This window comes from Falco punctatus (genome assembly GCF_963210335.1).
Source record: "Falco punctatus genome assembly, chromosome: Z".
Lineage (NCBI taxonomy): Eukaryota > Metazoa > Chordata > Aves > Falconiformes > Falconidae > Falco > Falco punctatus.
The window spans coordinates 78,001,251-78,026,734 of record NC_137586.1 but is presented as its reverse complement, the minus strand read 5'-3'; the positions used below and the strand labels follow the sequence as shown (position 1 = coordinate 78,026,734).

Here is a 25,484-nt window from a genome sequence, read left to right as displayed (position 1 = left end):
GCTGGCTCTAAAGAAAGACACTTTTCATAATCACCCAACAATCTGCTAAGTGAAAACATACGGACAGGCTTAGGTAAAGCCTGCCAGGGGTCTTTACTGAATGGAAAACAGGTGCTCCAGTTCTGTGCCATGTAATACCCCATTTACCGTTAAGTCCAAAGGTTACAGGACTAATAGCTGCCTTGTGGTAATCAGGGAAAGCAAAGACACTGGCCGTGGTCAAACATCTGGGACATATTTCACATACTTGCAACATATGCTTCAGTTTCAATTAAAGTGAGGCTTTGGCACATTTATTAATCTTTTCACTTTTATCGCATAAGAAGACCCATTTACCTGACTTTTCTATGATACCGTATGAAAAAAAACCCAGAGGAATAATAAAAGCCAGAGGCCGCTACCAGGTGGCGTTACAAAACATGTATTTGTTTTCTCAGAAAATTTGGTCTTGCACATAGCTTTAAGAAAACACATCTATGAATCTCAATAGTGCAAAAATGCACCCTTCTATTTTGACAAAAAGATGTAAGAGGAACAGCAGCAGTTACCAGAGTACGTCTAGTGCACCAGAAAGAAAAAAACACCCTACCAGCTTCTAATGACAAGCAACTTGGTCCTAACCATGTGCTTACATTTTACAGTTTAGTTCAGTGCAAAATAATGCCCACTGTGAAGAGTACTGAATATACCTGGTAGTCCATAAATGCTTGTTTTAGAAAGTGTAATTTCCTTTTCCATTCAAACAGCATATTCAATCATGAGAATTCAAAATGTTTGCAATAACGAAGGCAGCTTTGAATTTATAAAATTCAGCCTAAACATCTTCTGTATAGAAAGACAGCTCTTAAATATTCAATAAAAGGGCTTCACTGAATGCACACAGTAATGTCAGCACTCACTTTTATTCAACCTTGGTAACTAGGTCTAGAAAAATGTTTGAACTCTGGTGTCAGTTTGAGAAAGCTGAATATTAGATCACAACATTGAAACCCAGTGCGGTATTTCTAATTGGCTATATTTTGCCCGGCATCAGCTAATCGCCAGAGAATTGGGGGGGTGGGGGGCTGACCCCCGCCCTCCTCCTCCCTTGCACAGGAGTTTGTTTTGCACTTTCCAAAAACCACTAAGTGGTAACTACATAGGCTGGCTTAAATGACAAGCAGTCAAGCACTATTCTTTGTGAACTAATCACAGTGATTAAAATATCCAGGAACACACACGCTACCAGGATGATACTTTTGCACCAGCTCTAATAATAAAGCAGAATGAAACAGGAGAAAATGCCCTCAAATGGATGGCAGATCAGTGTTTATCAGAAAAGAAATGATGATTCAAAGCCAGCATGTTGAGTTAAAATACAAGCTCTCCACAGCTACATGACTGACCTTTGCAATAAATCATATATTTTATTGCCAGAAGTGTATGCTCATATCATTTAGTGCTAAAAACCATCACATACATGTTTTGTAAAAGAAGGTTTTGTTACTACAGTGTTTGTCGATTCTGAAATGATGTAGCTAACAATTTAAGTGATGTATAGAAGAATTTCACATAATAACCTTCTGTCAACTGTAAAATGTTTGAGCTGGCAACGGAATGAGGAGAATACCCGTTTTTTTTTTTAGCATCTCTCAGGTCTTAGGTGTTAGCTAACAGAAAAATAATCATTCAGGGGATTAACTAATCACAGTGAATTTTCTGACATTTCAAATGCTGCTGCCAGCATATGAATTCTTACAGTGGTGTATAACTGTACATCTCAACTAGAAACAAAGGTCAAGGGCATAAATTAACGTACACTGGTTTTCTCCTCTTGGAAAAAAAAAAAAAAAAACCAACACAAAACCAATCAACCCTCCTTGCTTTACCACAACAGAAGTGGGGGAACATCTGTGAAGGTCGAAATCATCTGTATTTTAATGTGGAGTTCTTGTAAAATTATCTATTTTTCCCCCCTTTTCTTTCTTTCCACAAATATCACCTTCCTGGTATGAAAATACCAGCAACGACGGGGCTGTCTTCACTGCACTCGTCTCACCAGAAAGCTCTCCCGCCAGCGCTAGCCATTGCTTCAGTGGTGCAAGGTCATTCTAATTTCTTTTCTCTGGTTTTTCCCTCTCCCTGGGGGACAACCAATCCAAGCAGTCCCATAGCTTGGCTCAATAAGATGTGGAAATGAGCTGTTATTTACTGTGGCTGCAATCCTCAGCCCAACCAGCAGCCTCAAAACCAAACCGCATTTGCTCAGATAGCTGAGCGATCTGCAACAGTGACCTGGCTTGCTGGGCCACAATGCCAACTTCAAATCAAGCAGATGCCTACGAGAATTGTGATTATTTAAATGTCATACAGAGTGCAAAGCATTTCAGCCATTCCAAGTAATTTTTTGAGAATTATAGATGTCAATATCCCAACTTTAGATAGTATGGAGTTGCTATTTCTACACCATTTTTTCCCTAAAATGCAGCCCTATTTGTAATACTCAAGACAGGACAAATTTTTGTCCTTCAAAAACAGTTGTCACTGCAGTTATCTTCACAAGAGCTATCAAGTTCCAGACAGGCTGAATTATTTTTGTTCCTGGCAGAAAAAATATTTGACCCAGCTCTGGACCAAGGGAAAAAAAAAAAAAAAGAAAGAAAGAAAAAAAAAAAAAAGACCGCAGGATTTATAGTCCTCTATCCTTTCCTGCAACACACTGTAGCATTGTTAGGATGATAAACAGCTCTGTCCAATTTTCTGGACTAAAACACTTCAGCTCCTTTTTTAACTGTCTGTAAAAACAGTGTCATGTCTAAATTCTCCCATCCCCAGATACCCAAGTGCTAGGAAAGATAATTACCTTGTCATCTCTGTCATCCTCTTCTTCCTCGTCCTCTAGCATGTCCTCCACTACCTGCAGACAGAAACAGTAGTAGTTGTCATGATTTAAAAAGGAAGAGTTTTGTTCTGTCAATTCTAAAGCTTTTGTAGATGAAAACTTTATTAACATTTGAAATAAATGCACAGAAGGAAAATGTACAACTAGGAAAAAACACTTGATCTAGAGATTCAAATTTAGGAAAGTGTTACAGCTTTAATTGACCTACATCAGGGAATTATATACTGAAAACCCTTCCTGTACAAAATGCTTGCTTGACAATTTAAGTATTTAAAAGGTAGTTCAAAATTCAATATATGATTATTTTAACTAAAGGAATCCTTTGTCAGCTCCACTGGTGCCTATGCAGCACACACAAATGCTTGCTTGAAATTTACTGCTACCTACAGAAACATGCAACATTTTTAATAGAATTTACAGCATTCACCAAGAGATTTGAAGAATACAAAGCTAGGAATAAATTCATACTAGCTTATCTCCTTATAATCTACAACAAAGATATATACCATATGCTCTGTCAGCATTAGCACTGTGTTTCTTAATAGTCATTTCATATAATCTGTAGGCACACTCATTGCTAGCTGCAGTTGCCACATGTCTGCATCCATGTATTTTTCTGTTTAAACAGCCTTTTCAGTCCAACACCAAAATATACACATACACTCCATTCTACAAATACTAATAATTACTAATCACACCATAAGCACGAAATGAGCCACTATTAAATCTAGTTTACAGAGATATTAAATGACTTTCTGAAGATGATCAGCTGCAGATGCAGGCTTAGAACTCACAAATCCCTCTCTCACAACACTGTGACTGCCCCTTCTGCCTACACCACAGGGAAAATTCTCTGTTTGTAGAACTGTAATACAGTTGTACCTCCTTATAACCAGAAAATAATGTGGCTCTTTATATCATTATTTATCTGTGAGTACTTACAAGGCTGTAAGAACATCCATAATGAAGGTCAGCAAAGATCGACTATCCCAGTGTCATATTACAGATGCAAAAAGTGTGTACTATGTATTATAAAATATGCATTAAAAGGACAAGAGAAGGAAGAACTCGTTCATATGAAACATTAATACTTTGGCCTATTTTACAGACCTGCTACCAACTAAAAAGATAGTTTGCTTTGTTATGTAGGTAAAGCTACAAACGATTTTAGTGCACGTGTCATTTAAGATGACACATTAAAATTACGACTCTATAATCACGCCCCCAAACACAGCTGCAAGTACAATCTCATCGTGTCCAAATCCACGTCCAAGAACTAAAGGGACTTTAACACTACCCAACAGCCAAATTCAGGAAAGAGAAGAACTTAAAAATGAAGAGTGAGTGTATCAGATGCCTTTCTCCAAATTATCTCCACCACCAAGAAGATCCCAGTTAACCCTGTTACATGAGCACATGCAAAATGTAAACTCCACGTAGACTGATTTAATACGCATGTCTAGTGCACACAGGTCAGCTGCATGGTTCCAAACATCGGCAGTTTCAGCTGCTCATCCTTGTCTGAACCCAGTCTCTGAACACCTCTAACAACAAGCCTGGGACACTTCGGAAGAGAAGGAGCCTCCAATTCGGTCTACTGGCTGCTCTGTCCCTGAGCTTAGAACCCAAAGGAAAACCCAAAGGAACAGCAAAAGAAGGAGCACATTCAAAAGGACAAGGAAGAAGCATGACCTGAGCAATGAAGGAACAACTACTCTTGAATTGCCTCCTGCCCAGAAAGACAATTTCAGCAGGAGGAGCCTGACCAGCCGAACCTTCTGCAGCCTCTGACCTGATGCCAGCCAGCCAGAGGCATTTGTGTCCCCTTGGGCTGAAGAAGGAAACAAGGCTGTGCTCTAGCCACTATCCATGAAGAAGACACCTCCCTCAACAGTTTCCCCTTCTGGCCAGCTCTGCGCCATTTCCTAAAGAAAAGGAATCAGAGACAGTGCACAGAGTCTGGGATGGTCACACCTCAGCGTTGAGAGGGGAAATGCTTGTCAGTTCCTGCTGAAGCTCGGTACACTGTTTTAGCCATCCTGTTTGGAGCAGTCTGAGGGTCCTGTCTTCACCAACCTGTGTGTGGAAGCAAAGGCATGTTCAGTTTCCCATGAACCTGCATCACCCCCCTGCTCCTCTCCTCTCCTGGTAGCTCACTGTCATCTTCCCTGGGCTGTTCCAAGTCTGTGGGGAAGCTGAGCTGTAAACTACAACACTGGGCTGAGTTCTTCCAAAAACCACCCACCCTGAAACTTTCAACACGGATGGTTTTGGTGATCCAGTTCACCATGCAGCTCCAGAAACACTAGCATCAGCTCTACCAAGAAAACAGTGAACTGAGGAGAGAGGATGAAAAGAAGCTGTCAAGGGCTGCAACGGGACGGAAACCCTCTTAAATCAGTTTTGCCACGTGCAAAAAAAATATCTGCAATTACATCATTAGGTGACTAAAGCCCAAGGTATAAACCTGAATCTGTTGACTCAGATACTGCCTACACCTGGAGCTGACTAAACTCACTACGTCTCCTACTATTCAACATTACGATTCCCCAGACACTTAAAGATCTCTTATGTACTTCCAGAAATCCCTTGTCTTGACAGGATTGAACAGCAGAATGCCTATCTCACATCAGTGCTAAAGTTAGCATGGAGACAATTAGCTGAATTGGAAACCTCTCAAATTGTTGCAAATGATGGCACCTCACTGAAATCGCTTGCATGACAATACCCATTCTAAATTATCCAGATAATAATACTTCAGAGTCACATTTTCTTTTCTTCCCCATTTAATGATCTCAAACTACTTTACAAGCTTCTATACAGTGGCAAAATGCTAGCTTGCTCAAAGGACACAAAAAGTCCTTTGAAATCACTTGAAGCCCAGAACTGAGCCCAGATTTCCAGCTCCTCCATTCCATTTTTTACTTCAAAAGCTACTGCAAGTCTACGCTCTTGTTCCAGGTTAGTCATATCATCAATTACACTGAGCCTCGGAGTACCGAATTGTCTGGAAAGGAAAACAGAATTTGATTATCGTACCAAAATAAAATACAGTAAAAGTGCTCCTGTGCCCAAGATGCCTAAATGATTCTTTGAAGTACATAAAACATAGCCCATGCTTTCACTTGTCTTGAAATGCAAAAGGAAGAGTTAAAAGAAATAAAATTTTAAAAAAGAGCGTTCAGACAATAAGGACACAATAATACAATTTATCAAACCACTAAAACAAGTGTTTTCAGAACTTAGACACAAAATAAAACAGGGACAGTAGATTCTTCATAATTGTATTATCTGTGCAGAATCAGTACGCTGAAGCCTTACAAAAGCCATATCCTGAAGTACAACCTATTTCTGCAGAACAAAGCAAGGCTGTTCCAAGAGTGGTACAGTAGATCTGAGCAACAGATTTCAGTTCAACATTGTAGTAAGAATAATGCAGAAAAAACCATACACAATGGCATTTCTTTTTCTCCTTTGATTCTGCCTCGTTGCTATTCAAATAAAGTGCACGTGCGCTGCTTTGGTTTGAAGGAATATGGTAGTTATTCGGATCTCTATGTCAAGCATTGTACCTGGGGGAGGTATGATGGGGGGAGGGAGGAAACAGGGAAGGAGGGAGAGGAGAGGGAGATGGAGGGCAGGAAAAAGCATCTGAAGATAGAATGAAACATTAGAGTTATTTTATTAAAAGTTCTATGGCAAAAATCTTAGATTGCCCATAGAATACTTCTTCTAAAGTATGCCTTCCTATACCTTGCTTGAAATCAAGTAGTATTAATCAAACAAAGGAAGGGCACTGGGGAAATCAGAAAGATCTAATGCAAGCAGTTAAAAGTGACATGACCTTCTGTAATGTCACTTGTCACAGACTTACACGCCGCACACTGGTAGAAGGTCTTGAAAGAACCTGTTTCTTGGTACTGTCCCTTGAACGCAATAGGAATACAGATGACATTTTAGAAAACACACGTCAATGACCTCAAGTACGGCACGTCAGCTGCTTCACAGCCAAACAGTAAGCAGGTGATGCTTAAACAACGTAAGATCCTCCCTGTGCAAAGCAGTCCTAACAAAAGCCTATTAATTGGCAGGAGCATGCAGGCTAATTCCGACGTGCTGCCATTGCTCCTGGTCCATTCCCACCCTCTCTGAGCAGCTCGGTCTGTAAATGCCATACGATCTGCAGAGGTCATAGAGGTGTCTGTTCTGGCGTGGCAGCAGCGTTGCACCAGGCTACAGGAGGCAGCGTGGCTGCCTCAGCACGGCGGCGAAGACCCCGGCCTCGGCGGGCTGCAGCGCAGTCTTGGGAGGAAGCTGACACTGACTTACAACTTGCATTTATTCCAAAGATGACCTGTCAACTAGCAAACAGGATACGATTTCTGAGAAATTAATTCACTTTGACTTCTAACCTCAACACCTGCAAAGTATGGTTGGAGTCTAGTTATTTACAAGGAGGCTGAATCAGAACCCCGCGGCTGCATGGAACTTTAAAATACCTCCTGAACCTGAAGACTCCATGGAAATATGACACAATGAAACTTAACACCACTTTTAATGAAAGGTCCATCTCTTTTACTATCAGCTTGCTGTTTCTCACACAAAACGTGCAAACCACAAGTCACTCGGTGAATTATCTTCCGTTCTAAGTTCCTCAACCGATCCAAAAGAAACACCTGCACAGGAGATACTTTGATGTCTTTACATGTTAACAATACCAGGTATCTGCTCTCCACTAATATGCAAAATAAAGAAAAAAAAATAAAAGGAGAGGCACTACCTCTGGAGATAACCCTGATGACTGTTAACTTCATACTTTTCTTTAAAGTGAAGCAATGCCCCGCCTCCACTAGCACTTCTCTAGACTGAGTTGTGTCTTGATGTGGTCCTTCAAACGTAGCTGGTTTCAAATGAAAAACCAAAGAAAACTGTTTTTATGCTAGGTCACATGTTGCAGTGTCAAAATCTCTGCAGACGTTTGTATTTTCACATGTAGGTATTCACATCCGTAAGACAAAATAAAAGAGAGAACGAGATTCGATTCCAAATTAGATGCATTCCAGATGTGCAATGAATGTTGTCTGAACTGTACTGTTCAGGACGTTTGGATTTCATGATTCATTCGTACCGTGCCAGCATAAACTGTACTGTATGCATGTGTGCCACCCAGTTCAGTGTCCGTGTGTAAACGTAATATAAAATTGTGCGATGTGCACAGATTCAGAAGGATGCGTAAAACACTTGGCCTCTCTCAGGGCATTTCCAAGTACTTTCAGTTCAAGTGAAGATGCCCACTGCCAGTAAGCCTGCTTCAGCAGCAGTTTTCTGCTCATGTTCACAACATGACATCCGCTTCTTTCACGGAATTGCTGAGGAGAAACTTTACAGGCGATACAGCTTAATTAAAATGTCCACCTTTTATATACCACAGTTATAAGGAAAATAAAAATCAAATTAACAGATTCTGATTTAAGAGTGTAGTATATATGGAATACAAGCGATCCTGATTAATACTACTAATGTTTTGACCTTGGGGTATTTCATCCGCAGCAATCATCAAGGTAACCGAACCACTAGATGTAATAATAATTACTGTGATAAGCTTGCCAGTAAGGTTGAATATACTGCAGTACAGAAGACAGCAGGCTAAACCAAAAAGCATTAGTACTTTACTGCTAAAATACTTCCTGATTTTTACAGAGACACTCAAATACAATTATTTCTTCTTACAGAATGCATTTGGTTAGCTTATTCTGGGAAGTGCTCATATTGTAATTTAGTCTGATCCTTAATAGGAAATGAGACTTTAATATGGCTATCAGATGCCTTTTGATGCATGCTAGTGATTATGTGTAGTTCTGTAATGTCAACAACAGAATTTTTATTTACAGTATAATAAATTGCTTGGCAACAGGCATAGGCTGTAAATACAGTTTATTACAGAGGAGCACGTTACCTTTTTCCTGTTGTCAGGTTTATATGCCCTCAATATTCAGTTGCCAATGTAGGTAAGACTAAGTCATTTTTAACATAAAAATGGCACACGTAGTAGGCCTTTTTCTCTGTATTTCTTTCAATATTTGGTTCTCGTTTATCTTAGCTCTTTCTTGTATTTACACAATGCACTATGAACTGAATATTAGGTGTTTATTTGAAGTATGTCTCCATCTAAAGGCTTCAACATGTACTGTGCACTTGAAATGTCAGATCTCGCTCAGAATGCCTCATTTTTAGTTCAGCAGAACGAAAAAACCCACTGTTCTTTGGCTGGCTAAATATCAATGGCAAGTTCGCTGTGCAGGACTATCAAAAATAACAGTTTCACACAATGTTGTGAGCTAGAAATCTTGGGCAAAACCTCATGATAAACTCTCTTATTAATGACACAATGGCTTGATATAGGTTTTCACCATTATTATTACTTCTCTTCAAACAGTTTTCAGATTCTAGCAGGACCAGACACACTTCTCTTTTAAAACAGCATTTATCCAAATAATTTTAAGCTCATGGGTGTGACACAGTCTATCACTATTATTATTAAAATTTGGAGCTGACAAGCTTTCCAGTAGAAAAAAGCTGTGTTATATATTTTAGGTGACAATGTATCTAATACACATATTATTGTGATTTCCGTTAATTTTTTCTCCCCCCCACCCCCCACCCCCCACCTCAGCTGATACATTTAGCTAAATACATTAAAACTGCAGCACAATCCCCAAGTTCTTAAACTCTAGGCTAAACTAAAATGTGTTGAAGTAAAAGAAAACCAGACCAAAGATGAATAAAAAACTAACAATACTATGGGAATTTTTATTAGAAACTAAACTGATGTTAGGCTATATAATATTGATTATTTATAATGGCCACTACAGCCTGTCAAGTGAATCTTGTTGCAATGTAAATCTTGATGCAAATGCAAAAAAATTTACAAAAATCATTAAAACAGTCTCATAGAAAAAAATGCCTCTATGTGCAGTAAACTTCAATTTTAGGTGCCCACAATATTGGAAGTCTATATTTGAAAAAAAGGCAAAATCCAATTAAAAAATCGATTGGTTTATGACAGAAAAAAAGCCTTTTCTTTTTTTAAATGCTGGAGATACCTAGGGTGGGGGTTTAGTTTTTTTCTTCAGGTGACCAAAACCAGCTGAAATATTTTAGTTCTGCACTGCCTTTGTCTTCTGTAACTCCTACTAGGATAAGAAGAGCCATGTAAAGTTTTAGCAAGGGGTTACTACATACTCTGATTTGTACGTAAACCTCTGATGCAGGGTTTATAATTGCAGCATGGAGCACGGATAGTCTTTTAACTGCAGCCCAGATAGCCACTTGCAGTATTACATTCTATTATGGTTTCTGCCCAACTTATATCTTTATATAGTGTACTGTGTGACTGTTAAATTAGTGCATAATGCATTTAAAATATTTATAGTACCAACATTTAGTTAAATAACCTTTATGTAAGATTTATGTTGATTTGTTCATTTCTCATTTAATGGCAAATTATGAAGAGCATGTTTCATAAAGATAATTCTCCATTTAAATTCAGCAGGCCATTAAATATTAAAATTATGTTTCTGATGCAATCTAGAGCAAATTTGTCCAGCTTCAGCGATTATTTGCACTCATAAAAATTAGACTTGATTAATAAAATTTAAACGCTTGATTAAGCTGACATTTTCATGTTTCTTTTCTGATTTATTAAAAAAAAAAAAATCCCTGTCCCATACTGGGGCACTATGGTGTATTTTTCCTTCCTGACTATATGGGTCAGATAGCAAGAGCAAACAGCTGCACGAAGGCAGCAACGGTTCTCAGCAGGCTACTTAACATTCAGGCACATGTTGCCGGTGGTCTCCGTGCTCGGGGAGCACCCACACCAAATGCACAGGCAGGGGATGACAGGTCTGCACAAGCCTTGCTAACTCACCTCACTGGCGGTAACAAACGGAGAGCAAGTTTGCGATTCTGAATAATTTGGCACAAGTAAGGTGGGCTACATGTCTTTAAGAAAAGATCGTGGACTTTGCTGCAGCATTCAGAGGGACGTGCCGCACGATTGCCACTGGGCTGAAGCAGAAACAGCGAGAGACACTTTCTATTCTGAGGTGCGGAGCACAACGTAAGTTGACTTTAGTGGTTAGCAAATACAAGGCAAAATCCTTTCCGCCTAACGTCGAAAATCATGCTATAGAAACAACTGTATCTTCCTTACTTTTAGAGGCCTCATAAATCAGACTAGTTTTACACATGTAATACTGTTCCGTGCCTAGCTGTGTATTCTCCCACCACCTTTGATTTTGTGGCTGCTGCTGTGGCTATCATACCAGAGGCAAAACCAGAGAGAAGTACAGTCAAAACGAAGTCAAGATGCAATTGCCAACCTGACAACACCCTTTTGTATCATCTTGTGCAAATGACACATTCCAGACACTGTCTAGCTGCAATACAGACAAGGATACCTATTTTCACCATAAATCCATAGCAAGAATGTAGTCCTCAGCTAGAAATCACTGCTGACTCCCTGGCAGAAGAGGATTTCTGGGCTTCCAGCACAAGCCCCCTCAGTACTGCACAGGCAACAGATCTGAAGCACTTGGTGCTTGCCCTTGTATCCATCTGCAGATGACACCCTTTGAAACTAAGAGCTTTTTAAGTACTCATGTTTCCACGCTTTAAGACCATAACGTGAAGAAACACAGAAAACCCAAGTTACTACCTTGGTTTTTCGCTTGATAACTCAGTTTTCAGTTTGCAGGAGAACAGGTGGTTCATCAGGCACTTTCCAGGTGGGGTTGCTTTCTCTAGGGAATGTACAGCAAAGCGGTGCTCTGCCCCAAGCAGGAGCAGCGACACATTCACCAAAAGCTCCGATGGACACCGTTTCCTTGCTCCCAGAAGAAAGTGGTCAGGCTCTAACCAGAAAAGTTCTTCCAGCTGCAGCTGGGCTGGGGTTGCACAACCAACTCAAGCCCATCACACTTACTGCACTTTCTTGAGGAAACGAAGCATTCAGTGCGATGGGTATATTCGTAAGGATCCTTCCTCCCATCCCCCCTTTTGTTTCTCTTCATGTGGCAGTTTCCAGAAGACACGTAAAGTTAAATAAAAAAACTAAGCATACATATCATATTGGAGGCCTGTATAAAAGGTGCTCACAGAAACTGGTTAAAATCTCAAAATGAAAGGTTGCCTTTAACAAAAGTTATTTTTTGTCTATCATCAAAATGTCATCCCAAATGTGTCCAACTCTAACTTTTAATAGAAACATATGCTCTAGAAACATAAGTCATGACAGCCCATTTCACAAAAATTCTTCAATGAAATTAAAAGATGCATTGTGCCATTTTGTATCACTCGTACAAGACCAATAATATGTGTACATACTCTATTATACAGATTCATAAGAAATTGTGTACAGCACATTAACTCCCAGCTGCTCACCCTCATTTTCTACGCAATGACATGTGCAACTTGAAACTTCAAGAGGAAATTAGCTATTTAATATTTCCTTAAAGGCTCTAAGTATTAACTATAAATGCAAGATGTGAACTGAAGTGATTAAACCTCTTCTCCATAGGGGTATATATGGCAGAAGAACATTCATAGGTAACTCCAGGCATATGCATTGTTCTTCTATTAAATTTTAAATTGCTTGGGAAAAAAAACCCCAAGCCTAACAAATAATAGACCAAAAAGAGCAAAAGATTAGTATCTTCAGTCAGAGAATCACAGAGCGGCAGATGTTGGCAGCATCTTCAGATCAATCCCTCTGCTCAAGCAGCTATCATCAGAGCCAATCCCCCTACGCAAGCAAGGTCACCTCTGAGCAGGTTGCCCATGGCCATGTCCAGTAAGGTCTTGAATATCTTCACGGATGGAGACTCCACAACCTCTCTGGGGACCCTTGTCCTTAGTGTGACCACACCACAGTAAAAGTGCTTTCTTGTGTTCTTAACATCTACTAGTTCCTGTGTTGTGCACACTAATGTACAAGACACTACAGGGAGAGATCCCCTGGCATGCTGGGTTCTCAGAAGGGAGTGAGAGCCTCTTCCAGAGTGGCATCTCCTGATTTGTGTACCTACACCTGGGGCGGGCACCCTCTGTGCCCTGTTTGGTTGGTTTTGAGGTCTCTTCTCTCTACTTCACCCTGTGCCCTTTGCTTGCCAACTCAGACCACCACTTCCTCACTTGATTGTGGGTCATCATCACCTCCCTCCCTCACCATTTCTACTTTAATGCTCCCCTCATCAGGTTGGCCAGCCTTCTGGAAAAGAAGATTTTGCCCCATTTGGTGAGGTGGATCTTGCTTCTTCCTAGCAGTCCTCAGTCCTCAAGGAGGATCCCATGGTTGTACAAACCGAGTCCCTGTTGTCAATAAAAGCTATGCAACTGGTTGTTGACCTGCCAGATCTGTCCACTCCTCTTCCAGCCTTTCCTCCTCAGTGGCAGGATCAAGAAGACAACCCGGGCTCCCTGTCTGCTACCTCTTTACTCGAGGAAGAACCAGAACTTGCAGTGCCACCAGAGGAGATCCAATGTGCCTGTTACAGCAGTTGGCTCAACAGCTGGCAGAGCTAACCATGGTAGTCAGGCTCACATACACAGGGGATGAAAAAAAAATATTGATAACCGTGCAAACCAGGTTTCATTCTCAATATGGCACACTCCAGCCACACAATCAACTGTTTCATCTCAGGGAAGGAGACAAGAGCAGTTGGAGAGTGGGAACATTTTCAATCACTGTGAGGGACTACCTGACCATTCCTCATTAGGCAGCGCCCACAGGCAGTCAGAAGACAGCCTGAAGTAGAAAAGCAGGGGGATATTTTTTTTTTTTTTTTAACTAACATCATGCACTCCTAATAACTGTGACTTTTGCTTAGAGACAGAAGGGACAAAAAAGACACCAGACAGCAGTGTTGCTGTTTTCTCCAGTCTATAAAGGTGAGGAGTTTTTGTACAACACATCTGAAACTATGGAAATATTAAGTAGTTTCTTAAAAAGATGGAAAGAAGCTTTAAACCCCAGCATACTTTGTTAGTTTGTGGTCTGCCACCATGCCATGCTCCACTACCCTGAACCCGCCCCAGGCACTGGGCTGGCACTGCACAGGGGCAGCGATTCCGTGCTGCTCCCACCGCACAGACCGAGCGCAGGTGACAAGGAGCAGTGGGGACAGAGAATCGGTAGCGGTTGATACCTCTCCCTCAAAGGATGTGAAGAAGATGCTGGAAAAAAGTCAAGAAAAAGAATAAAAGCGGTATGATCCACTCAGTTCAAGTCTTGTGTGTTTAGGTGGTGATGGTTTAAGATGAGAAGGACAATTGTGCTAAGCAGAAATTATTTAGTGGGGTCAGATATTTAGAGGTACGATTCTAAGGAAGCGCAAGGATCCTTGAAGAGAAGTAGCTAGGTAAGCTTCAGGCAAAAATGTTACTACAAAATTCAGAGAAAGACATTAAGAATGCCATTTTAGCAATTCCCCCCCCGCTTAATACTGGAAGGAAATATTTATTCTGTGATTTTTTCATCCCTGCCACGTGACTCAATGGCAGACGTTCATTCATTTTAGATCAGTCTGAATTCTCACAGATTCATTTAGGAAACTGTCCACTAAATCTACGTCTATCTTCATCTGCTTAGACCAATATTTAATGCAAAAGTTCGGATTTCGTGAAATCGTATCCTTCAGAAACACAACTCGTCTTCACCTAAATGTATAAAAGATAGGGAATCCAATGCTTCTCCTTGAAGTTTGTGCCACTGTTCGACTAAAACCACAATCTACAAAGAGAGTCCAGCAGAATCCATGAAAGCGGCAACGCCTAGTACACTGCTTCACATCTCTGTCGGACTTTCCAACAGACTCATCTCCTGTTAGCAAATACACTTGGGGCTCCCCCTTGCCCCAGTCTCGTTGCACTTTTCAGTCAAGAAAGGACTTCCACATACAGCTTACTACATTACTACATTACATACACATTACAAGCAAATGGCAAAATAATCATACTCTCATTCAAACGAGCAGCACAGGCTCATGTTACGATGGAGTAACCCAGATCATTTGGTAGATGAATTATTCCACAAGAAAATAAGTTCCAAACCACTTCAAAGACACTGGTGCCCGAGCAGACGTAGCAAATGATACCTTGTCTACAGAGACAGCGAAACAAGGATGAGTTAGGGCTGGCCCTTCTGCTGTATCCGGACAGAAACTCAGGGATCACTGTTCCATTGACCTGCAGAAGAGTGCAGTCCCTAATGCCTGAATTGATGAGATAATTGCTAATTGCTTTCTTGTAGGGATATTACAATGCAAACTAACTCTTCCGAGCTACTTTTGAAGGCCTCAAATTCAAGTACTTTCCATAGACGTTAAACGCATTAGAAGTGCATACAATTTTTAACTATGCTTGTCCAGTGTTTATTAAGAAAAGTTAACCAATATATATTTTTGTCTTATCATTAGCTTGACAATTTCAAAATAATGTCTAAACCAGAAAATATTCCTAAGATAAGTAGTCAGTGATTTCACTGAGGCACATGAGGAATCTCTGGGGATTTGGGAACAGAAGCCAGTTCATGTGAATCCTGAAGCATTCTCTAGCCACTAGGAAACACTGATTAATTAATTTAGTTAATATTTACACTCTGAATAGGAAAACAGAAATATTTAAATGACTCCTAATCTAACGATACTGAGCTAATGACCTGAGCTAAGGACTTGTGATATTACTGAAGATATGTGAGCTAATTAGAAAGGCATCCAGTAAGTCTGCAGATAACTTCATAGAAGACAGATGCTCACCATGATGATAACAAAGCTCAAACCACAAAAATTAGGTCCCAACTTGTGATAAACCTAAACAAAAAAAGAATAACTAACAGCACTGATATCAAATATTTGCGATGAATATGACTGGTTGATAAAAAACTGTGTAGCTTGGTCTGAAGCAATCTTAGTAAGAGGAAGAATTTCAGAGCCGCATTTGGTGTCTTCAACAGAGAGCCCATCAATAGCTTCACTATTTTGTTAGAAAAGTTACATGACCCAATTAATCTTCACAGGCAGGTGGTATTTCAGAGGGAAATTAAGTGTATTGCAGCTCACAAGTGAAATCTCTCCTTTCACAAGGGATTTCACCTACTCATAAAATCTTCAGGTTGAGAAGCTTGGAGCATTTCATGCAGCAGGAGACTAAGGGTTGTGATTTAAGTAATGCGTCTTTTAAACCTTGATGATCAGGGAATACCTCTATCATCCCTTAATTTTAGATGACCCTTGGAAGCACAACAGGCTTAGTGATGTAGATGGGTGACAGATCAGGCAGAGCCAGCCATGAGCTCAGATCAGGTTGCTCAGAGCTTTATCCAGCCAGGTCCTGAAAACTTTCAACAGCAACTTGACAACTTTCTTGGGCAGCGTCTTCCACTACTTAATAATTCTTATGGCAGAAAAAGGGTTCTCCAGTATGAAACTTCTGTTTCAAATTACGCCTGTCATCTCTTTCAACACACATCACTGTGAAGGGTCTAGCTCCATCTTATTGATAACCTACTTACAGGCAGCGGAGGGCGGCTGTTCAGGTCACCCAAAGCCTTCTCTTCTCCAGGCTTTTTCAAGCCCAGCTCCCTCAGCCTCTCCGCATGGGGCAGGTACTCCAGCCCCCTCGCCATCTCGGTAGCCCTCCACTGAACTCACTCAAGTTCATCAATGTCTTTTGTGAACTGGGGTGCCCAAAACTGGGCTCTACTCTAAATGCAGTCTAACAAGCGCTGAGCAGAGGGGGAGCATGGCTTCCCTCGGAGCTCCTGTGCATGGAGCCCAGGATGTGAGAGGCACACTGCTGCCTCATATTTACCTTGCTGTCTCTTCCAAGACACCCAGGCCCAAACTGGACAGCTGCTTCCCAGTCAACCAATTCTCAGCCTGTATCATTCCAAGGGGTTTACTGCTCCTCAAGAGCAAAACTTGACATTTTTCCTTCTTGAATTTCATGAGGTTCGTATTGGCTCCTATCTCCAGCCCAGTCAGGTCTCTGACTGGCAGATGCAGGATAACAACTGGTCCCATACACCTGGCACCATCCAAAAAACTTGCTGGCAGCATGCTCTGTCACCTCCTACAGGTCATCGAGATGTTATACAGGACAATCCTTGTGCACTGTGGTGCTCCACTTGTTACCAACCTCCATTAACCACTATCCCCTGAGACCAATTATCTAAGCAGTTTGGGTTTTCTTCCACTCATCCAGTTATCCATCCAGATCGTAATGTCCTAGACAGCACACTGCTTCTGACATATGAATACCAATACATATACCTAATTCATAAGGTTCAGCAATAAAATACATACAACATCCTTAAGCTGCCTCGATACTAGAAAATTTGCACAGCATAGAATAAACCATCAACTTTTGATATGTACTTCTGAAAATCTGAACCATGCTTTTATTATTAATAAATGTCAGTTATTAGTAAATGTTTGCTACTTTATATCCCAACTACATGCACTTAATTAAATGATGGTATTAGATGAGAAGAAAATAAGAAAAGGCTTATATTAAGCTCAGTGAATGGTAGCATGTTAATGATAAACTGTGAAATACAATAAAATGTGATACATTCTGCAACTTAGCAAACTGGAACCATTTTAACCTTTTAACTTCAATATGTGAAATAAAAAATGCAACATAATATGTGAAATAAAAAATAAGGCCTTAGCCACACAAAACCATTTTCAAAGAACTTGCTTTCTCCTGACCAATAAGCCTTTCATCTCTGCTCCTGCACAAACCAGATTTTGAGGATAGTACATGCTTTACTGTATTTTACATGAAATTTTCAACAAAACGAGACACACTTATTGGACAGCCAGAGACAAATTAAATTGCAGGTGCGAAAATTGTCCGCGGAGCATTGTGAACCGAGACACTTTCAAAAAGGTATCATATTTAAACTCAGTTACAAAATTTTATCTAGTTAAAAAAAGAAAAGGACATGTATGCGCTTGAAGTAGAGAAGACTTACCGTATCATGTTGCCTGTTATCTTTCCCTGATACGATCAAGAAGTAGTTCCATGCCAGCAGCAACAACAAAGCCAGTGGTATCATGTAGAGCTCAAAGTTCCAGACCACAAAAAGAAAAAGCTAGACGACAGAGCAGGAAAAAAAGTGATTCAAAACAGCATTACATTAAACTCTTGTGCACAGTTAAGACCAATAAATTAAAACAATTCTGAAGAAACCCACCTCTCCTGAGGCAGGGAAGTTGTTTAACCACTTTGCTGACTAGCCACTTACCTGCATGAAACAACTGCACCACTTTCCATTGCTTCATACCTTAGTTCTTGCAAAAGGAAAATTGATATAGCGTAGTCTAAGAGGAATATTAGTCGTTCTCTTATGGATAAAATAATGCAAAACAGCATAAAAGTAAGATCCCAGTTCAAGAAAGAAAAGGTTAATTATTTCCATGGTTAAAAATAAATTTGCTGTTGAGAAGAACGAACTTGGTCATTTCATAGTAAAGTCACACAAACAAGCAGAAGTAGTAAAACAACACATCTGAAAAAAGAATTTTGCATAGAAAACTAGCAAAGAAACTACAACTATATTAATGAAAGCATAGTGAAACAGTACTGAGCATAGACATGTCAAAAATGGGATTAAAAGGAATGCTGAGAAGCTGCCTCCATCCACCCCTTCAAAACCTTTGATTTATTGATGCGTTTCCTCAAACCACCACGAGTGCTCCATGGCTGGAGGCTGGCAGAAGCATGGCCAGGTTACGTCTCCCAGAGATGCATGCCTTGATAACTGGGGCCACACAGAGATGGCACTCCAGGAGAAACCCATTGCCTTGCCGGCTCCGTCACACCACAGCTTTCTGCCACGGAGCTCTGACAAGCTTCACACACTGGACTTCAGCCTCAGCTCGGTCAGATCCAACAAGCAGTAGAGAACTGACTGTTTTGAAGCCTGGAAGCCCTAAGCATCTGTCAGAGCCTGTAGCTGTACGGCAGAGATGCACCCAGCTAGATACATTTCCCTGCTGGTGCTGGTACAAAAATATTCGTTTGCAGGAAAGAACTAGAAGTATGTGGACTTAGATGGGGTCAAACGAAAGCCATTTTTATATCCAGTTTGCCCTAAGAACAAAACCCTCTTTATTTTAGCCAGCCCTAGCCATAACTTGGGTTTGTTTTCTTCTAATATAAAAAAACCCCAAAACGTGAGAGTATTATAGCAAACCATACTACGTACCACAGCTGCATATACACACAGAAATCTTGCTAAGCCTCTTTCATCCAAATACTTAAGCTTTTGAATATCTGTATCTTTATTTCCTACTAAAATGAATGAAGCTGTTATGCCACAGAACTAGCAAATCTAAAGTAATACCAATACCTAAGTAATCTAAAAAGGGGCTCCTTTGCCCAAATCAGTCACCAAGATGTATACAACAGCGATTAAGAAAAAAATGGGGATTTTAACAGTCTTCTGCTAGATTTTTGTTTAGAGTTCCAAAAAATGCTCTTACCATGTACCAGCTCCCACATAAAAGAAAAAAAATCTGTATGTTAAGAAATCTCCTCTCCCAAGATCAGCTAACTTACCTCAGCCCCCTATGTTCTACCACCAAATGCTATGTACAGGTGAGTCCTCTGAGACTGCACGACAAACATGATAAATACAGAAAGATCAGAAAAAGCAGGGTGTGCCACACATAAGAGGACACTGGCACTTCTAACAACTTTCCATTTGAAAGAAAACTGCCTTTTTTAGGTTGTTTAGTTTAAAAGTCAACCTGTCAGAAATGGTACTAAGATGCAAAAAACAGCTCAGGAACTTGAGACTTCTTCTATGAGCTTGCCAACTACCCTTCTGAGAGCAACATCTACTGGGATTTGATGTGGTAGATTTGATATAGCCAACTTAAAACAGAATTCGCGCTTCAAAAGAAAGCCAAAAAATCCTTGTAGCCCCTTAACCCCAGAAACACCCTGAGTCAATGGACACAGGCTGAAGGGAGCTCTGGCAGTCAGCAAACAGCATCCAAGTACCAGAAAAGTAAATACTAGAGATTATCTTTGAGAAATGGCAATGCGTACAGCTATTCTTGTGCTCCCATCTGAATTTTGGTTAGAAAGATAGAAAGAAAATCCAAGTAATATCCAGACAATCCCTGGCTCCAGAGGAAAGAAGCCAGGAGATGCAGACCGGACCAGTGACTGAGGAACACAGTCATCATGTACCCTTTACTCCAAAACATCAATGAATTCTTATCCAAATGCTCCTCACTTGAAGTTTCTAAATGCCAAATGTCCTTAAGGGCATTAATTCCAGACAGTGCTGTACTCTGTAGGCCAGTAAAATATTATATTAAGCTATTACCTCTTTACAACTTGTATGGACATACCTTTCAAAAATACGGATATTATACCTGCCATCTCCTGTAGATGATTTTGCTGACCTGCCACCTTAATTTCCATCTAGTCTGGCTGAATTTTAAGTAGTTCCTCCTTTCAGGCACCTGTCTCAGCCAGGCACTAGGAAAACAGGGACTCTATATTTGCAACACAAATGAGATGTGTGCTGTGTGAGACTAGCACAGTGATGGCACAGCAAGTGAAATGGCCTCACTACCTTCCCCAGAAGAGAAATGCACTCACGAAATGTACATAGGAAAGAAAAAAAAGCAGGTTCCCAGTATTGGATAAAACTCTTAAGTAAACAAGAGCAAACCCAAAATCTTGTGCAGGATCTCAAGAAAATGCAAGGACTCAGTTCTGAGGAGTAAAGGGCCTGGGAGGTGGGGGGAGAAAGGAAGTGGTAGGCAGAAACCTTAACTTCACATATAAAGGGGAGGAAAACTTATGTATCCACCCATTAAACAAGTACAAGGGCAGAAAAAAAAAATCCAGAAAAGCTAAGGAACAAGTATAAAAGGGCAGTTCTGGGACTTGCCCATGCCTACAACGCATCCAGTGGAACGCTGGCTGTATCTGGTATGATCTCTTCCAAGGAAATAATGGCTCTAACTGTCTAAAAAAAGGATCCTCATCACTACTGAAACAAGCCAACTATTTTAAGGGAGGAGTGGGAGTCTCAAAGGTTACAGTTTAATATAGCTGCCATTTCCTACACAGAAGAATATAAGGGAGGACTTTTTTCTTCTCCCCCATGAGATCAAGATTTTCAGTCACAGGCATGAACTGGCCATTTACAACATCACATCAGTTGATACTCTTAGTGAGAGACACATGCATTAAATGATCATTCAGGGAGACACATGACACTATCCCTGGTGTACAACACTTCAAAAAATAATTTAAGTTAGAATATTGAATATCCTATTCTTTTGCAAACTACAGTATATTTTAAAAAGAAATCTCATCCAAAATGATTAACACTTCCTACTGTTCAGAAAAAAAGCCTGCCCTTTCAGACTAGCAGCTGTGGATCATTAGCTTTCCAGTGATGAGATGTGTTTGATGAGTATTTTTCTTTCTAATTAAGAGATGAGATTCTCTATTTGACTCTCTCTTCAGACAGAAGTGAAGAGAAAGATTTCTGCCTATGTGGAAAGGCCATATTCTACAGAACAATTATTTCAGATTTCTTTTTATCTACCTCCACCCAATTTCATTTCATTTTTTAACAGAACCCTGTTTGCACCCACAGACTTCACATCATTAACCCCTGCCTTTCCCAGCTCTTTCTATTTTTCCTTTTGCTAGTGTTTTGACTGCCAGTGGAGAGCAGCAGGTTAAAAAAGGAGCCTCCCACAGAGGGGACCCTGACCCACATCCTCAGGTGCTGGAGGGAGCAGAGCCCATGAGGAGGACGGGCTGTGAGCACCGCTGTTTTGGCAACTACCTGACAAAAACTAGAAACCCCTCATGCTGCGGAAATGCCCAAGTTCAGTGACAGCCACGGGACCGAGCGCAGGACGGTTCCAGCTGACACCCAGGGAGCCTTGCAGCAGCCTTGAGAGGCAGACCACCTCCCCGCAGAAACAAGGGGGCTGGACAGCACGCCAGCCTTCTGCATCAGCGGGCTTCTCCTGGCGGTGATGGGAAGGGGAGGTCTCCACAAGCAAGCCACCCAGCCGGCTGGCACAGGAGCCCTGTTGATGTGCATTGGCAATGCGCTGGGCACCCAGGGCATGCCACTTGCCTCAGCCTCCTCTTCCAGCCGTGGCTTCCCCTGATCGTTTGCAAAGAAGGTCCTTACAGCCTCATGTACTGTTTTTTATTTCATCACCTATATATACATTTACATCACCTACATCCCTGCGCTATTTGCATCGCCCAACTCCCAATCACCCTGGAAGGGCTCAAGCTGGCTGCTTGAGAGGGCCGATGTCTGCAGCTCCCAATGCTGCTGTGCTCTGCAGTCACAAGACCATTCATTTACCCTTTAAGCTTAAAAGGACAATTGTATTTCCTGAGGCTTTGTTCCTTGGATGTATTCTCAGAAGACTAGGAAGAATGAAAGATAACCCACATATCTGCATGGTACAGGCTGTCTGCTAAGGACTGCAGTCTTTAAGGCTCCAGTCAAACCCTGCACGGTGTTTATACTGCGAAACACTTGAAAACACTGTTTGCTGTACCTCGGAGAGTCAGTAGCTTCTCCCATTACAAAAGTAGTCACTTAGCTCTGGCGATCACGGCTCCTCTCATCTTGTATGACACTTCCATTAAAAAAATGAAAAAGGAAGTATTTCTTTTAGCAAACATCAGAACTCAAACACACCAGCATTAATGTAAACACTTATGGGAATCTATTTCAAATGCAGTGCCCTCATTCAGGTAAGTCTGGAAGAAATGTGCCTTTTGAACATACTCTAAAGCATCCTCCAACAGCATTTTTCATCAGTCTTGCAATTTCAGTTCCAATTACCTGAGTGCCAGGAAAAGGTGCAGCCTGAAAGACTTCAGTCTAAAACACACTGTCTGTTACTCTGTTTGTTTAAATAGGCAAAAGCCAACTGGAAAACACCAAAAGCATGGAATGTATAAAAAAAAAAAAAAAAACAGAAAAAAATTTAATGTCATTCCCACCTGCATTATTTTGACAGATTTTCAGTGCAACCTTGGATTAGTGTTGGTTTTCTTTCAAATGCCTGGGGTCTTGGTAATCTGAGAAATACTGAATCATAAGTATTTTTGATCCTTTAAGAACTCTTCCTTTAACTCGGAAACAAACTTACAGGATTTCCTGCATCTTCTCTGTTTTCACTGGAATTAGAGCAACCCAGTCCACTGCAATTCAGATTTTTACTCTCACTTTTTCTATTTATTTAATGTAGAGAAACAAAATGGAGATACTTCCATGATAAATAACTGTAAGATCTTAACAAACTTTATGAAGTATTACTTTAAACCCAGTCTCAATAAGGCTTTTGGTGTACTAAAAAGACCTATGGTAGCTCTCGTTAGAGCACTTGGGTCCCATATCTAGAATAACACTCAGGGGGGAAAAATAATCCATTTTTTACTGGGTAGGTAATTTCTGATCACGTTTTTTCCATGTTGATAACTTGTACAGCAAACTCTCTGTTCTATTTCATCTCACTGTTTTCATCTAAGCATGGTATATCACTTAGTTATTGAAGAAACAAGCCTAACAAACTGGCGTGACTCACTTGACGTGCTTCAACCCACCTGGCTTGTTTTAAAAACACAGCTAACAGCTCAACAGTTATTTCATCTGAACAACTTTCACAATGATGCTGTTGTCCAATCATATCACAATGTAAGCTGCCTGAGTCTTTATAAGATTGCCAGCACCAATAAAACATTCCAGTTAAAGCCTGAAATCTTCATTTAATTATCCTTTACTTTTTGCACTACAGGTTTTAACTGACGTTTCACATCATTTTCCAGCAGTGCTATGACTTGGCAGTCCTGGCTTAACGGTTGGACCTGATGATCTTAAAGGTCTTTTCCAGCCTAAATGATCCTGTGACTAGCTTTAAGGATGCCGACAATTCCAAGAATGCAAACCTCAGAGCATGAACACAGCACCATTTTAAACCACCTTAACTCAGGTATAAAACCCATATTCCTGTAACCAGATTCACACAGCAAAAGTGAGGTGGAAATAAAAATGGCACACACACCCTGCTCTCCGTAAATACTTACAAAAATGTGGAATCTCTTGGTCACTTTTTTGTCATCACGAGTTTCTCAGCTGCATTATTACAGCTGCATAATTAGTATCCTGGTTAAAATTAGAAGGGCAGAATATGGTTCACTGAGGTCATCGCCACACACACAGCATCATGGCATTCTCAGGGCACCTCAACACAGATTTGTCCTCTCGGACTACGAAAATGCACACTGACTAAGAGAAACTGATACTGTTTTCCCTATGAGCAGTAACACCTGGAATCCAGTAACAAACGCTCAACTAGGATACATTAGATCAAAGGTAAGTCTGAGAACGGGGCTATTAGGTTCATTGAACCTCTGCCCCATTGTAATACTGCATTTTCTGAACAATATCCAACTGTTTACTGAATGACCCATGTCTTTGTTTTAGTGACATTACCTAAAAGACTGTTCTATGCATTAATTATCTTCCAAATGAAAAAGTGCCAGCTCCCAGATTGATTTTGCTTTGCTTTAATATATAACTCTTAGGTTGACCTATTATTTCTAGCACAGTTCTGCTGAGAGGGGTAGTCACCAGCTCTAAGAGTCAAGCCATCCTGGACTTCAAAATGTCCCAATTTTACTCTGTTTTTTTTCAAAAGATGCACTTCGGACCTCTCCTTATTGCACATACCTCTTCCCATCCTAGAAATCAATGCCATCTTTTCCAATCTTAAAATTCATTTAAAATTGGCTAACATCCCCATAACTGCACAGGCCATTTCTGTTGCAAGTGTCACACTACCAAAGATACTCCTAAAAAGCGTGTTTCACGTCGTTATTTTCCTCTTCTCGCACACACAGATCTGTCACAAATCTGTGTTTGTGTTCCCTTCATGCAGGAATTTGGAATCTGGCAGATTTCTCCTGTTACAATTGCACTGCTCTGAGAGTGGGACTGCTGAAAGTGTAAATGTATGTGTCACTTCAGAAGAAAAATCTAAAGTCCTGACTTCATGAGAAGTGTAAAATCACAACACGGCTCATGCTAGATAACTACAGCTATTTATGTGTAATGGATTGCCCCCTTCCTTTCTTATAGCTTGAGATACAGAGCAGGGGCTGACAGGCCTTAAACCTGCCTCCTGTTCCTCCCAAATTTCTGAAGATTGTAAAATTAAATAGTCTGTCAAAAGCTATTAAGCTGGGGGGGGGGGGGGGGGGGGGGGGGAAGTACTGGGTATCTTTACCTTACTGAGACTGCCTTTGCTGCACAACCACTGGCGTCCACACAACAGATACAGCCCCCAGACATCTGTATGGAAGTTGTCCCAAATGCTGTGTTTTCTTTTAATTTGCCCCCCTCATCCTCTGTCCATTTCTTCAGATGAAGGAAAATCATTCCGCATTTTAAGAAAACACTATTAAAAGTTTAATAGGGTAGAAATAGCCACCATTACCCAAATTATGGAAAATGGAAGACTTGCAG

The 25,484-nt window shown here is 40.7% G+C and overlaps 1 protein-coding gene across 5 annotated transcripts in view; it reads right to left on the bottom strand.

The window, feature by feature from the left end:
- The window catches only part of MCTP1 (multiple C2 and transmembrane domain containing 1), a 277,984-nt gene that overhangs the window by 36,078 nt on the left and 216,422 nt on the right, over nt 1-25,484 (bottom strand). For 3 of the 5 annotated variants that reach the window (XM_080372354.1, XM_080372352.1, XM_080372353.1), the window contains 3 exons: nt 17,919-18,038; nt 4,856-4,957; nt 2,843-2,896 (listed from right to left, as the gene is read on the bottom strand). In XM_080372354.1, the coding sequence (XP_080228480.1) occupies nt 2,843-2,896; nt 4,856-4,957; nt 17,919-18,038 (276 nt within the window). The remainder of the gene's footprint in view (nt 1-2,842; nt 2,897-4,855; nt 4,958-17,918; nt 18,039-25,484) is intronic. The other 2 variants (XM_080372351.1, XM_080372355.1) reach the window with 1 other exon arrangement.